This window comes from Oncorhynchus gorbuscha, linkage group LG08, assembly GCF_021184085.1.
Source record: "Oncorhynchus gorbuscha isolate QuinsamMale2020 ecotype Even-year linkage group LG08, OgorEven_v1.0, whole genome shotgun sequence".
NCBI classification, from domain to species: domain Eukaryota; kingdom Metazoa; phylum Chordata; class Actinopteri; order Salmoniformes; family Salmonidae; genus Oncorhynchus; species Oncorhynchus gorbuscha.
In genome coordinates this window covers 58,243,270-58,257,738 of record NC_060180.1, presented here as the reverse complement: position 1 = coordinate 58,257,738, position 14,469 = coordinate 58,243,270, and the positions used below count along the sequence as shown (strand labels likewise).

Here is a 14,469-nt window from a genome sequence, read left to right as displayed (position 1 = left end):
TGGTAAAAAGGTGGAAATCAAACATTTGACACATTTCCTGGGGAAACAATATTAGAGAGCAGATTCACACAGGTCCTTTTAAGATTTCAATCTCTTTGAATCAACCTGTGAATCACCCTTTGAGCGGGTTGAAATTATTTAGCAGTAGAAGCACTTTCTTTCGCCCATCTCTACAGTACACTTTTGTGAGTTTGAAAAGGAGTCTCTCTCAAAATGGCTCAATGATTCTGTACCTCTGCTTTTCCTACCTCTGCTCACGCAGATCCTTTTAATGACATAGTAAATCCCTTTGAATCAGTGTGTAGGGCTAGCAAAAGAGAGAGACGAGATAAGAAAAAGCAGGAGCACGGGAAAACCCATGCTGGTTGACTTGACAAGAAGAACTGGCAACAGAGAGACAGGAAACACAGGGATAAATACACCGGGGGAAATAAGCGACACCTGGAGAGATCAGGGCGTGACAGAACAGGACTGGCAACCCCATCGGAGCCTGGTTCCACTCTAGGTTTTTTCCCTGCCTTCTAGGGGATTTTTCCTAGCCACTGTGCTACTGCCTCTGCATTGCTTGCTTGCTCTTTGGGATTTTAGCCTGGGTATCTGTAAAGCACTTTGTGACAACTGCTGATGTGCTTTATTAAATACATTTGATTGATTGATAGAATTGAAGGAGTTGGATTTGCTGACGCATGCCAGTTTCATGGAAGAATGGTTTAGTATTTGTAATGATATGTTTACCTGCTGAGGATGTTTAAAAACTATTACAACCTATAATCTGTCCTTCCTTGTTATTCATTTGATGTTAGAATCAAGTACATTCTGAAAGTACACACAATGTTGATATTGCACATGACTTGCACATGTTCTTTATTCTAACTTGGCTTCTATGTATGTTGAAGTAATTGCCCATAGTTTTTGAAAACATTTAATTGAATTGAATATATACAGCTTTGATACTGCCAATAACTGTACTGTTTGTTCTCTCTCCTATAGCTGGTCTTCTTTATGGTGGTGAAGACTCTGTACACCCTGGGCCACAGTTTGTCTTTGATCGCCCTCACAACCGGGAGCGCCATCCTCTGTGTATTCAGGTGAGAGTTAGGATGCATCCCAAATGGCACCCTATTCCCTATATAGCGCACTACTTTTGCCAAGGGCCCTGGTCATAATTAGTTCTTAATATACGAAATAGGGTGGCACTTGGGACACAGCCTTAGTTATGTACAGTAGAGAACACCCTCTGTTCAGAGCAGCAGGGTATTGGATCAACACACCAGAGATCCTCTGCTTAATAATTACCTCTGCCACCCCCTCTATAGAAAACTCCACTGCACGAGGAACTACATTCACCTCAACCTGTTCTTTTCCTTCATCCTGAGGGCGGTGGCGGTCCTTGTGAAGGACGACATCCTCTTCTCTCGCAGCAATCAGTGTTCTGAGCTGCCTTCACTGGTGAGCCAGGAGGTTTATCAGCCTGCATATCTCTGGTTCTTATAGTTCATTCACAATTCAGACTGATAAGTATTTGTACAGATTTGTTGGAAACATGTTTCTTTCACTTATTCTTTGAGATTGAGGTACAGAATTCAGTTTCCATTGGACACATTTTGGTTATTGTACCTTCAGTTCACGCTGATTATGTTTGTGTGGGTATACTTTAGAAATGTGTGTTTTCCACTTCTTCATGTATCAGAATAAGGACATGGAATTCAGTTTCCATATAGACACACACGTTTGTTCTTTGTGTTGAGTGTCTGGTAATTTCTCTTTGTATAGCAGCACAAGTGATGTACTACAATGTTGTTCCAGATTGGATGCAAGGCGAGCCTGGTGATTTTTCACTACTTTATCATGGCCAACTTCTTCTGGTTGCTGGTTGAGGGCCTCTACCTCCATATGCTGCTGATTGTCATCTTCTCTGAAAATAGGCACTTCATCGTTTACCTTCTCATTGGCTGGGGTAAGCTACTTAAGCAAAAAGTCCTGAGGGGGTGTGGTATATGGCCAAAATACCATGGCTAAGAACTGTTCTTATGCGCAACGCGAGTGCCTGGACATAGCCCTTAGCCGTGGTATATTGGCCATATATCACATACTCCCGAGGTACCTTATTGGTTATTAACGTAATTAGAGCATTAAAAATAAATGTTTTGTCATACCCTTGGTCTGATATACAACGGCTGTCAGCCAATCAGAATTCAGAGCTTGAACCACCCAGTTTATAATTAAGCAATAAGACATGAGGGGTTGTGTTGTATGGCCAATATACCACGGCTAAGGGCTGTTCTTATGCACAACGCAATGTGGTACATGGTTTAATATACAACAGCTGTCAGCCAATCAGAATTCAGAGCTCGAACCACCCAGTTTATAATTAAGCAATAAGACATTAGGGGTTGTGTTGTATGGCCAATATACCATGGCTAAGGGCTGTTCTTATGCACAACGCAATGTGGTACACGGTTTAATATACAACAGCTTTCAGCCAATCAGCATTCAGGGCTCGAACCACCCAGTTTATAATCATTAATATATACTGTGTGCAATGTATCAACAACAGTGAGGAGCATACAGTACATTCAATCAATTTATACTTTCAGATGTATTCTCCTCTCTGTTTCAGGAATCCCAACAGTGTTTGTTTCTGCATGGGCTATTGCAAGGGTTTATTATGAGGATACTGGGTGAGTTACCTTGGAAATCATAAATGTACATGATTGATGTGTTGGATTCTTTTCCTATGTGATTGCCAGACCGATGTTTGTCTTGGTTTGCATGTTATAATCTGTGACTTCAGATTCATGTGATTATCAAATTAATCAAGCATTTGGCAACCTTTATCATTTCGATTTAATGCTCAAATAAATTTGACCAGCACAACGTGCTGTGCCTAGATAAGTATGGGCAGGGATGCATGGAACGTGTTTACTAACATTCTCATGTAGGTTTTACCTATTTCTTCAGCTGCTGGGAACAGAATGATAACCCAATCCCAATGTGGGTGATCAATGTGCCCATAGGAATCTCCATCATGGTGGGTATCCAACATCTATCCTGACCCATTGCTGCTGCTGTAATTCCCTTTACCACATGCAGGATCCAACTGCTGCTATATCCAGGCATTAACTAAACAGGTGTCCAGATAAGTAAATGTCATACAGAGGATGCGTCTCAAATGGCACTCATTCCCTATATAGTGCACTACTATTGACCAGAGCCTTATGGGCCCTGCTCAAAGGCAGTGCTCTGAAAAGGGAATAGGTTTCCATTTGGGATGCAGACAGAGAATATTCAGATCTGTCAATCTAGCGCATACTGGGAGCTGATAGGACTGTAATAGCAAGAGCATGCTACATTTATGTAGTTACTCTGCATGCATGTGAATTAATGCAGTTACTGGATATAATTCAAGGTTGATCCTGGCTTTATCGACATTTCTCCTGTCCAAACATAGTTCTTATTATTTTTATTTAACCAGGTAGGCTAGTTGAGAATAAGTTCTCATTTACAACTGCGACCTGGCCAAGATAAAGCATAGCAGTGTGAACAGACAACAACACAGAGTTACACATGGGAGTAAACAATAAACAAGTCAATAACACAGTAGGAAAAAAGAGTCTATATACATTGTGTGCAAAAGGCATGAGGAGGTAGGCCAACTTCAGCGATTTTTGCAATTCGTTCCAGTCACAGGCAGCAGAGAACTGGAAGGAAAGGCGGCCAAATGAGGTGTTGGCTTTAGGGATGATCAGTGAGATACACCTCCTGGAGCGCGTGCTACGGGTGGGTGTTGCCATCGTGGCCAGTGAACAGAGATAAGGCGGAGCTTTACCTAGCATGGATTTGTAGATGACCTGGAGCCAGAGGGTCTGGCGACGAATATGTAGTGAGGACCAGCCGACTAGAGCATACAGGTCGCAGTGGTGGGTGGTATAAGGTGCTGTAGTAACAAAACGGATGGCACTGTGATAAACTGCATCCAGTTTGCTGAGTAGAGTATTGGAAGCTATTTTGTAGATGACATCGCCGAAGTCGAGGATCGGTAGGATAGTCAGTTTTACTAGGGTAAGTTTGGCGGCGTGAGTGAAGGAGACTTTGTTGCGGAATAGAAAGCCGACTCTAGATTTGATTTTAGATTGGAGATGTTTGATATGAGTCTGGAAGGAGAGTTTACAGTCTAGCCAGACACCTAGGTACTTATAGATGTCCACATATTCTAGGTCGGAACCATCCAGGGTGGTGATGCTAGTCAGGCATGCGGGTGCAGGCAGCGAACGGTTGAAAAGCATGCATTTGGTTTTACTAGTGTTTAAGAGCAGTTGGAGGCCACGGAAGGCGTGTTGTATGGCATTGAAGCTTGTTTTTAAGGTTAGATAGCACAGTGTCCAAGGAAGGGCCAGAAGTATACAGAATGGTGTCGTCGGCATAGAGGTGGATCAGGGAATCGCCCGCAGCAAGAGCAATATCATTGATATATACAGAGAAAAGAGTCGGCCTGAGAATTCAACCCTGTGGCACCCCCATAGAGACTGCCAGAGGACCGGACAACATGCCCTCCGATTTGACACACTGAACTCTGTCTGCAAAGTAGTTGGTGAACGAGGCAAGGCAGTCATTAGAAAAACCGAGGCTACTGAGTCTGCCGATAAGAATATGGTGATTGACAGAGTCGAAAGCCTTGGCCAGGTCGATGAAGACGGCTGCACAGTACTGTCTTTTATCGATGGCGGTTATGATATCATTTAGTACCTTGAGCGTGGCTGAGGTGCACCCGTAACCGGCTCGGAAACCAGATTGCACAGCGGAGAAGGTACGGTGGGATTCGAGATGGTCAGTGATCTGTTTGTTGACTAGGCTTTCGAAGACCTTAGATAGGAGGATAGATATAGGTCTGTAACAGTTTGGGTCTAGGGTGTCTCCCCCTTTTGAAGAGGGGGATGACTGCGGCAGCTTTCCCAATCCTTGGGGATCTCAGACGATATGAAAGAGGTTGTATAGGCTGGGAATAGGGGTTGCGACAATGGCGGCGGATAGTTTCAGAAATTGAGGGTTGAGATTATCAAGCCCAGCTGATTTGTACTGGTCCAGGTTTTGCAGCTCTTTCAGAACATCTGCTTCTGGATTTGGGTAAAGGAGAAGCTGGGGAGGCTTGGGCGAGTAGCTGCGGGGGGGGGGGCGGGGGGCGGGGGCTGTTGGCCGAGGTTGGAGTAGCCAGGAGGAAGGCATGGCCAGCCGTTGAGAAATGCTTGTTGAAGTTTTCGATTATCATGGATTTATCAGTGGTGACTGTGTTACCTTGCCTCAGTGCAGTGGGCAGCTGGGAGGGGGTGCTCTTGTTCTCCATTGACTTTACAGTGTCCCAGAACTTTTTGGAGTTAGAGCTACAGTATGCACATTTCTGCTTGAAAAGCTACCCTTTGCTTTCCTGACTGACTGCGTGTATTGATTCCTGACTTCCCTGAACAGTTGCATATCGCAGGGACTATTCGATGCTATTGCAGTCCGCCACAGGATGTTTTTGTGCTGGTCAAGAGCAGTCAGGTCTGGAGTGAACCAAGGGCTATATCTGTTCTTAGTTCTGCATTTTTTGAACGGAGCATGCTTATCTAAGATGGTGAGGAAGTTACATTTAAAGAATGACCAGGCATCCTCAACTGACGGGATGAGGTCAATATCCTTCCAGGATACCCGGGCCAGGTCGATTAGAAAGGCCTGCTCGCAGAAGTGTTTTAGGAGCGTTTGACAGTGATGAGGGGTGGTTGTTTGCCTGCGGACCCGTAACGGATACAGGCAATGAGGCAGTGGTCGCTGAGATCCTGATTGAAGACAGCGGAGGTGTATTTGGAGGGCCAGTTGGTCAGGATAACGTCTATGAGGGCTTTATAGTTAGGATAACATTTCTGAGGGCTTTACAGCAAGGGATTTATATGTGACGGCTTCTACTGTTCCCTCTTATCTGATTGCATCACATTTCCCTCAAATGTATACCATTACTGGTCATAGATGACCTAAATGCCCTTCAAAAGCAATGCAGTGAACAAATTTGACTAAATATACAAATATGTGTCATATTTATATGATATTATATATCATGTCTGTTGACTGGCTTTCCAGGTGAACTTCCTCCTGTTCATCAGTATTATAAGAATCCTGGTTCAGAAACTGAGGTGTCCTGATGTGGGTGGCAACGACCAGTCACAATACAGGTATGTGCTCTTGTATCCAAGTAGGCATGTGTTACTTAACTCAGGCAAAAGACAATGAGTACTCAACAAAGGAGTGTGTCAACATTCCTATGTCACCACACTTAAATGCCACAGGATACAATTGCATGCCACTGACGTGGTATTTTCGTTGCCTTCTCAGGCCAAAGACATGCAGCCTGAAGGTGTTCTATAGTGCAGACTGCTGAGTGACGCAAGATTCAGGCTAAGCTATAGAGGTGGTCATCACAGCACGCCTTTGCCTTCAGGGAGAAATATTACCATCTGTTCAGCGAAGGGATTTTAGGGATAAGAGGCAGGTGGTGATGCTAAGACTGGATGAGCTGGTGTCTATTGTTACAGCATAATCCACCTTAGTGCTAAGAATCACAGGTTGGCACTTGGCAGTCAGTATCCCTTAACGATTTAGGAGGCATTTCAAATGGCACCCTATTCCCTACAGGGTCCAAAGGCCTCTGGTAAAAAGTAGTGCACTATATAGGGAAAAGGGGGCCATTTGGGATGCAGCCTTTACTCTCACTGCAGCACAAAGCCAGCCATCCCTGAGTTCAGACCAGTCTGCTGATGACTATCTGCTTCCCTGAAAATCTTCTGAAGAAATTCTCTCAGCCAGAAGGGTAGCATCACCAAAAGGGACTAATACACTCTGTAATCTGTGCAGTCTGTTGAGGCTTTAGAAAGGCTAAGATGCTGCTTCTTCGGAGAAATATATCCCTAAGAATATATGTAAATCTGAATGTCTGCTCTTGTGGCAAAAGGCTGTGGAATGATGGGTAAAAACTTAGATTAAAAACTCCGGTTTATTTTGGGTGCCTTTTTGTTGGTAGGATATTTCCTATGACACTCTATACACATTGCACGTTATTGAGCTGCATATTTATGGGATTCTAGAGAGACTCCAGACATGCTTTATGTAAAGAGATCATCAACATGGGAATGTGGAAATAAACCATGATGCCGGGTGTGATGTTGACCTGACATCAGTGGAGGCTGGTGAGGGGAGGACGGCTCATAATAATGGCTGGAATGGAATGGCATCAAACACGTGTTTGATACCACTTCATTCCAGCCATTACACACCATTATGAGCCGTCCTCCTCTCACCAGCCTCCACTGCCTGACGTGCACTGGCACAGCCCCTTATTGATTATCCCTTACGTATTCCATTGATGTGTATACAGTGCCTTGCGAAAGTATTCGGCTCCCTTGAACTTTGCGACCTTTTGCCACATTTCAGGCTTCAAACATAAAGATATAAAACTGTATTTTTTTGTGATGAATCAACAAGTGGGACACAATCATGAAGTGGAACAACAGTTATTGGATATTTCAAACTTTTTTAACAAATCAAAAACTGAAAAATTGGGTGTGCAAAATTATTCAGTCTCCGGTAGCCTCTGGAACTGCCGATCTGCAGCCAACAAGGCAGAGTTCATCTCAGCCTATGCCTCCCTCCAGTCCCTCGACTTCTTGGCACTGACAGAAACATGGATCACCACAGATAACACTGCTACTCCTACTGCTCTCTCTTCGTCCGCCCACGTGTTCTCGCACACCCCGAGAGCTTCTGGTCAGCGGGGTGGTGGCATAGGGATCCTTATCTCTCCCATGTGGTCATTCTCTCTTTCTCCCCTTACCCATCTGTCTATCGCCTCCTTTGAATTTCATGCTGTCACAGTTACCAGCCCTTTCAAGCTTAACATCCTTATCATTTATCGCCCTCCAGGTCCCTCGGAGAGTTCATCAATGAGCTTGATGCCTTGATAAGCTCCTTTCCTGAGGACGGCTCACCTCTCACAGTTCTGGGCGACTTTAACCTCCCCACGTCTACCTTTGACTCATTCCTCTCTGCCTCCTTCTTTCCACTCCTCTCCTCTTTTGACCTCACCCTCTCACCTTCCCCCCTACTCACAAGGCAGGCAATACGCTCGACCTCATCTTTACTAGATGCTGTTCTTCCACTAACCTCATTGCAACTCCCCTCCAAGTCTCCGACCACTACCTTGTATCCTTTTCCCTCTCGCTCTCATCCAACACTTCCCACACTGCCCCTACTCGGATGGTATCGCGCCGTCCCAACCTTCGCTCTCTCTCCCCCGCTACTCTCTCCTCTTCCATCCTATCATCTCTTCCCTCTGCTCAAACCTTCTCCAACCTATCTCCTGATTCTGCCTCCTCAACCCTCCTCTCCTCCCTTTCTGCATCCTTTGACTCTCTATGTCCCCTATCTTCCAGGCCGGCTCGGTCCTCCCCTCCCGCTCCGTGGCTTGACGACTCAATGCGAGCTCACAGAACAGGGCTCCGGAAGGCCGAGCGGAAATGGAGGAAAACTCGCCTCCCTGCGGACCTGGCATCCTTTCACTCCCTCCTCTCTACATTTTCCTCCTCTGTCTCTGCTGCTAAAGCCACTTTCTACCACTCTAAATTCCAAGCATCTGCCTCTAACCCTAGGAAGCTCTTTGCCACATTCTCCTCCCTCCTGAATCCTCCTCCCCCTCCCCCCCCTCCTCCCTCTCTACAGATGACTTCGTCAACCATTTTGAAAAGAAGATCGACGACATCCGATCCTCGTTTGCTAAGTCAAACAACACCGCTGGTTCTGCTCACACTGCCCTACCCTGTGCTCTGACCTCTTTCCCCCTCTCTCTCAGATGAAATCTCGCGTCTTGTGACGGCCGGCCGCCCAACAACCTGCCCGCTCGACCCTATCCCCTCCTCTCTTCTCCAGACCATTTCCGGAGACCTTCTCCCTTACCTCACCTCGCTCATCAACTTATCCCTGACCGCTGGCTACGTCCCTTCCGTCTTCAAGAGAGCGAGAGTTGCACCCCTTCTGAAAAAACCTACACTCGATCCCTCCGATGTCAACAACTACAGACCAGTATCCCTTCTTTCTTTTCTCTCCAAAACTCTTGAACGTGCCGTCCTTGGTCAGCTCTCCCGCTATCTCTCTCAGAATGACCTTCTTGATCCAAATCAGTCAGGTTTCAAGACTAGTCATTCAACTGAGACTGCTCTTCTCTGTATCACGGAGGCGCTCCGCACCGCTAAAGCTAACTCTCTCTCCTCTGCTCTCATCCTTCTAGACCTATCGGCTGCCTTCGATACTGTGAACCATCAGATCCTCCTCTCCACCCTCTCCGAGTTGGGCATCTCCGGCGCGGCCCACGCTTGGATTGCGTCCTACCTGACAGGTCGCTCCTACCAGGTGGCGTGGCGAGAATCTGTCTCCTCACCACGCGCTCTCACCACTGGTGTCCCCCAGGGCTCTGTTCTAGGCCCTCTCCTATTCTCGCTATACACCAAGTCACTTGGCTCTGTCATAACCTCACATGGTCTCTCCTATCATTGCTATGCAGACGACACACAATTAATCTTCTCCTTTCCCCCTTCTGATGACCAGGTGGCGAATCGCATCTCTGCATGTCTGGCAGACATATCAGTGTGGATGACGGATCACCACCTCAAGCTGAACTTCGGCAAGACGGAGCTGCTCTTCCTCCCGGGGAAGGACTGCCCGTTCCATGATCTCGCCATCACGGTTGACAACTCCATTGTGTCCTCCTCCCAGAGCGCTAAGAACCTTGGCGTGATCCTGGACAACAAACTGTCGTTCTCAACTAACATCAAGGCGGTGGCCCGTTCCTGTAGGTTCATGCTCTACAACATCCGCAGAGTACGACCCTGCCTCACACAGGAAGCGGCGCAGGTCCTAATCCAGGCACTTGTCATCTCCCGTCTGGATTACTGCAACTCGCTGTTGGCTGGGCTCCCTGCCTGTGCCATTAAACCCCTACAACTCATCCAGAACGCTGCAGCCCGTCTAGTGTTCAACCTTCCCAAGTTCTCTCACGTCACCCCGCTCCTCCGCTCTCTCCACTGGCTTCCAGTTGAAGCTCGCATCCGCTACAAGACCATGGTGCTTGCCTACGGAGCTGTGAGGGGAACGGCACCTCAGTACCTCCAGGCTCTGATCAGGCCCTACACCCAAATAAGGGCACTGCGTTCATCCACCTCTGGCCTGCTCGCCTCCCTACCACTGAGGAAGTACAGTTCCCGCTCAGCTCAGTCAAAACTGTTCGCTGCTCTGGCTCCCCAATGGTGGAACAAACTCCCTCACGACGCCAGGACAGCGGAGTCAATCACCACCTTCCGGAGACACCTGAAACCCCACCTCTTTAAGGAATACCTAGGATAGGATAAAGTAATCCTTCTCACCCCCCCCCCCTTAAAATATTTAGATGCACTATTGTAAAGTGGTTGTTCCACTGGATGTCATAAGGTGAATGCACCAATTTGTAAGTCGCTCTGGATAAGAGCGTCTGCTAAATGACTTAAATGTAAATGTAAATGATTCCTCACAAAAAAATACAGTTTTATATCTTTATGTTTGAAGCCTGAAATGTGGCAAAAGGTCACAAAGTTCAAGGGGGCCGAATACTTTCGCAAGGCACTGTATGTACAAAAAAGTATGAGGACGCACACCAGAAATAGTTAGAGAAGTGCCAACTCAACAAAAAATGTAAGGAAGTTGCATGCACTACATGCTCTCAATAATTTAAATGGGCAAACACCAATGTTTCGGTACCAAAGTTTTGTGGACGTATAACCAGCAATTATTATTATATTAAACAGTAATTATTGAATATAAGTAGTCTCTAGGTAGTCTCTAGGTCCCCTGCATACAGTATCTCTGTAATATTGTGTGTGTTTTCAGGAGGTTGGCCAAATCCACTCTCCTGTTGATCCCTCTGTTTGGCATCCATTATGTTGTCTTTGTGTCTCTCAATGAATCCATGGTAGATTACAAAATCTTCTTTGACCTCGCTATCGGATCCTTTCAGGTAAAACTGATCATTTTTGCATAATTTAATCATAATATCTTCTGGCTATATTTGGCAGTTTTGTTGGGAATTGTTTGTGTTTTTGGTTGTCTCTCATTTACGGGATTTTCTGTTAATGTTCTATTGGCAGGGCCTGGTGGTTGTCATCCTGTACTGTTTCTTAAACAGTGAGGTAAGCCATTGTCTTTAAGCTCTTGACTTAATTGTTGTTTCTTTTTTTTTCTTTAATTAAAGGGTTGCCTTGGGGACTAATGGCTCAATGAGGAAGACAAATAGCAGTGTAAATGATTAGTGAATCAGTGTTCACAGTGTCTTCCTTGGGTCAATTTGGGAAGAAAAGCTATTTTAGAAAACAAGGTTTTAACTGATTTAAGATAATTTTTTATAATTAGGGAGGTATTGTATTAGAAGTTGATAAACATTGACATTTTAAATGTTGTCTGCTTCATGTTGTCTGCTTCATTTTCATTGTAGTAAATCAACGAGGACAGGATTATATTGAAACATTATATAGTATTGCTATGAATTGACAGATGTTGACTAGTTTTCCCTTTGTGCTAAGAGATTTATCTTCCTACTTCAGGTTCAAGGGGAACTGAAGAGAAAATGGCAGAGTATATGCCTCAACTGCCATATGGCCAGAAACTACACCCAGCACAACACCTCAGCCTCCAGAAACGGCTCAGAGAACATGGCTCAGTTCCAACGTAACTGTCGGGCCCAGTCCTTCCTGCAGACCGAGACTACTGTACTGTGAGGGCTGCGGGTAAAGAGGCATCTGTCTCCATTAAAACGCTATAAAACTCTGCTATTGGCCTAAATACACACTACAGCAAGCATAGGCTACAGTTGTGGGCACTAAAAAGTTAGGTTGGCCCACAGTATTGGCAGAACAATTACTGAAATGGCTCTAGGATCTTCTAATGAGTGTGTCTATTAAACCTGTACCCTTTATTGTGCCTGCAACTTATGGCAGATGTCATAACAGGGTATTTTTAACAGATATGAATAAATTGGTCTGTCTGCAGTAATGCCAATGTTTTTAAGTCATTGGTTAGTTTAAATAAACCTTTCATTAAACGATGCCAGGGTGAAGTGCTGTGCATGGCTAGTATACTTCTTCCACTCTCTTTCCCTCTCCCTCTTCCTCTCTCTTTCCCTCTTCCTCTCCCTCTGTGGTGAAATGGATTTCACACTGTGCTTAATGACCTCATGCAGCCCTCTACCCATGTGTTCTGACACTAGTCTAAATGAACAATGTCTTTCAAGTTAATATCTGAGTCTCAAATGGCACCCTATTTCCTATATAGTGCACTACTTTTGACCAAAGCCCTATGGACCCTGGTCAAAAGTAGTGCACTAAACAGGGAATAGGGTGTCATTTGGGACATTAACACTATCGTTTGAGTCATTTGTGATGACTTTCAGAGTGAAAAGAACTAAAGGGTAAGAGATTTATGGATTCAAATTAACAATGGTTTCATCTTGACCGTCAAACATTGTATCTACTTTCGTAAATGTAAAACAACTGTAGCATAGATTTAGTTTTCTTCATGGTTCATTTGCTGTTTAAACAATTAAGCAATGGGTTGTCGAACTGAACTGGGGTTCTAGTAGATCTAATTTTGTCAAACATGATTACAAGGAGACTAGGATTGTCATGGCAAAGATGTATAGATAGATATACAGTATGTACATTTTTCATGTTGCTTTGTATTACCGTCGAGAGGATTAAAATGGATATAGAGAATTAAATGAGATAGTTGAGAACAAGTACAATATGAGCAGGTAGGAGAGGAGATGAATTGTAAAGGACCATTGTGTATATTAGAGGGTCTATTGACCTACTGCAAAGTCTAAAGTACTGGTATGTCATTTTTGCTAAGATATTACTCAGCATTATTTTCTGCAAAGACACCATGAATGTCATACCACAACATGATTGATGAACAATCTCTTGTTAGTATTGTATCATGTGAATGTAATTTTCCTCTTTATCTTTTACAGTATGTTATGCTTTTGTGTGTGTTCATTCCTCACTAAGACAACCAACCAAAGCCATCTCTGTTGTATGTTATGTACCTATGCTGTCTATTTAAATTTTAACTCAAGGTATGAGTTCTGTGGTAGATCCATGCTCCTGTCTGGACTGCTATACACACATCCATCCGGCTGAACAAACTGACCCTGAGCCTGACCGGGATTTCAGGTGCTTCGTGTAGATATGGAAGACAGATAGGAAATGACTGCTGATTACCTCACAAAGGTGTTTCCACTGACAAGGTGACAATGTTTAGACTTGAGGTCATACGAGAAGGAGACCTAAGCTCCAACACGGTCATCTTTTGTGTTTCCTAGAAAAATCCGCCCAAATGTACTATTATTCCCTGATCTCCGAAGACATTTCAAATGTTGAGCGAACTCATGTTTTTGCCATGTAGAAATCTGCCAGGATTGTGTTTTTTGCATGTTTGTCATTGATGTAGTCAATCAAAATGTTAACAGTGCCTAATACTTTCTATTTCATCTTAGAGTTATTTTATTCTACATTCTGTTGCTGTCTCCTTCCCAAATGGCACAATATCCCCTACATGGTGCACTACTTTGACCCTCTCTGGTCAAAAGTAGTGGACAATATAGGGAATAGGGTGCCATGTAGGGTGCATCCTATGTGTATATTAAAGATCCAAGGAGGTGGAGAAGTGGAGTAATGTCATAGCTACCACAGTTAATGTGTTCATTTTGTGAACATTAGTGATGTATCCTTGTATTGATGAGCCTGAACACCAGTCTGTTTGTGTTTTCATGCCAAGTGTCATGCGCATTGTCATTGGCTTTACATGGACCGCCATGGAGTTGGCAAGAGCATAAACAGATCTGGAACCAGGCTATGTATTGATGTCCTTATGAGAACAAAATGTATTTTTGCCGTTATGGTCAAGAGATATTTCCATTAGCTGATTTCTCACCGCTATACAGTGGACATGCTCTAAGGTTGCATAACAAACACTTTTATATATTAGCAACATGCTTTCGAATGATGCTTTGTTTAATGTCTGGGTATGTATGTTATGAGCACATGATGAATAAACTTGACCTTCAATATTTAATCTTCTCATGACTTACATATTGATGAGACTAGTTCTTAAATAAATGTTACTATTGTACAGTAGAAACGTTCTCTGATTAAACCTTGGCCCTTTTGCTGGTTCATAGATGGTGTACTGTCAGAGCTCCAGCTTACTTTAGTTTCCAGGACTGCATTCCAAATAGAACCCTATTCCCCTTATTGTGCGTCAAGGTAGTGCACTATTTTTGGAACAGGGTGCCAATTGGGACACAAGCCAGGATTCGGGGACGCTAGCTGAACGTGTCGCTGACTCTGAGATGAGGCGCTGTGATGA

At 44.5% G+C, this 14,469-nt stretch overlaps 1 protein-coding gene across 1 annotated transcript in view; it reads left to right on the top strand.

The window, feature by feature from the left end:
• Window positions 1–14,220, top strand: part of LOC124041905 (vasoactive intestinal polypeptide receptor 2-like) — a 46,032-nt gene extending 31,812 nt beyond the window's left edge. The window contains exons 5-13 of the mRNA XM_046360047.1: window positions 991–1,088; window positions 1,317–1,449; window positions 1,807–1,957; window positions 2,621–2,681; window positions 2,962–3,031; window positions 6,112–6,203; window positions 10,939–11,065; window positions 11,196–11,237; window positions 11,649–14,220. Coding sequence (XP_046216003.1) covers window positions 991–1,088; window positions 1,317–1,449; window positions 1,807–1,957; window positions 2,621–2,681; window positions 2,962–3,031; window positions 6,112–6,203; window positions 10,939–11,065; window positions 11,196–11,237; window positions 11,649–11,822 — 948 coding nt within the window. The 3' untranslated portion in view covers window positions 11,823–14,220. The remainder of the gene's footprint in view (window positions 1–990; window positions 1,089–1,316; window positions 1,450–1,806; window positions 1,958–2,620; window positions 2,682–2,961; window positions 3,032–6,111; window positions 6,204–10,938; window positions 11,066–11,195; window positions 11,238–11,648) is intronic.
• Window positions 14,221–14,469: the final 249 nt, after the last annotated feature.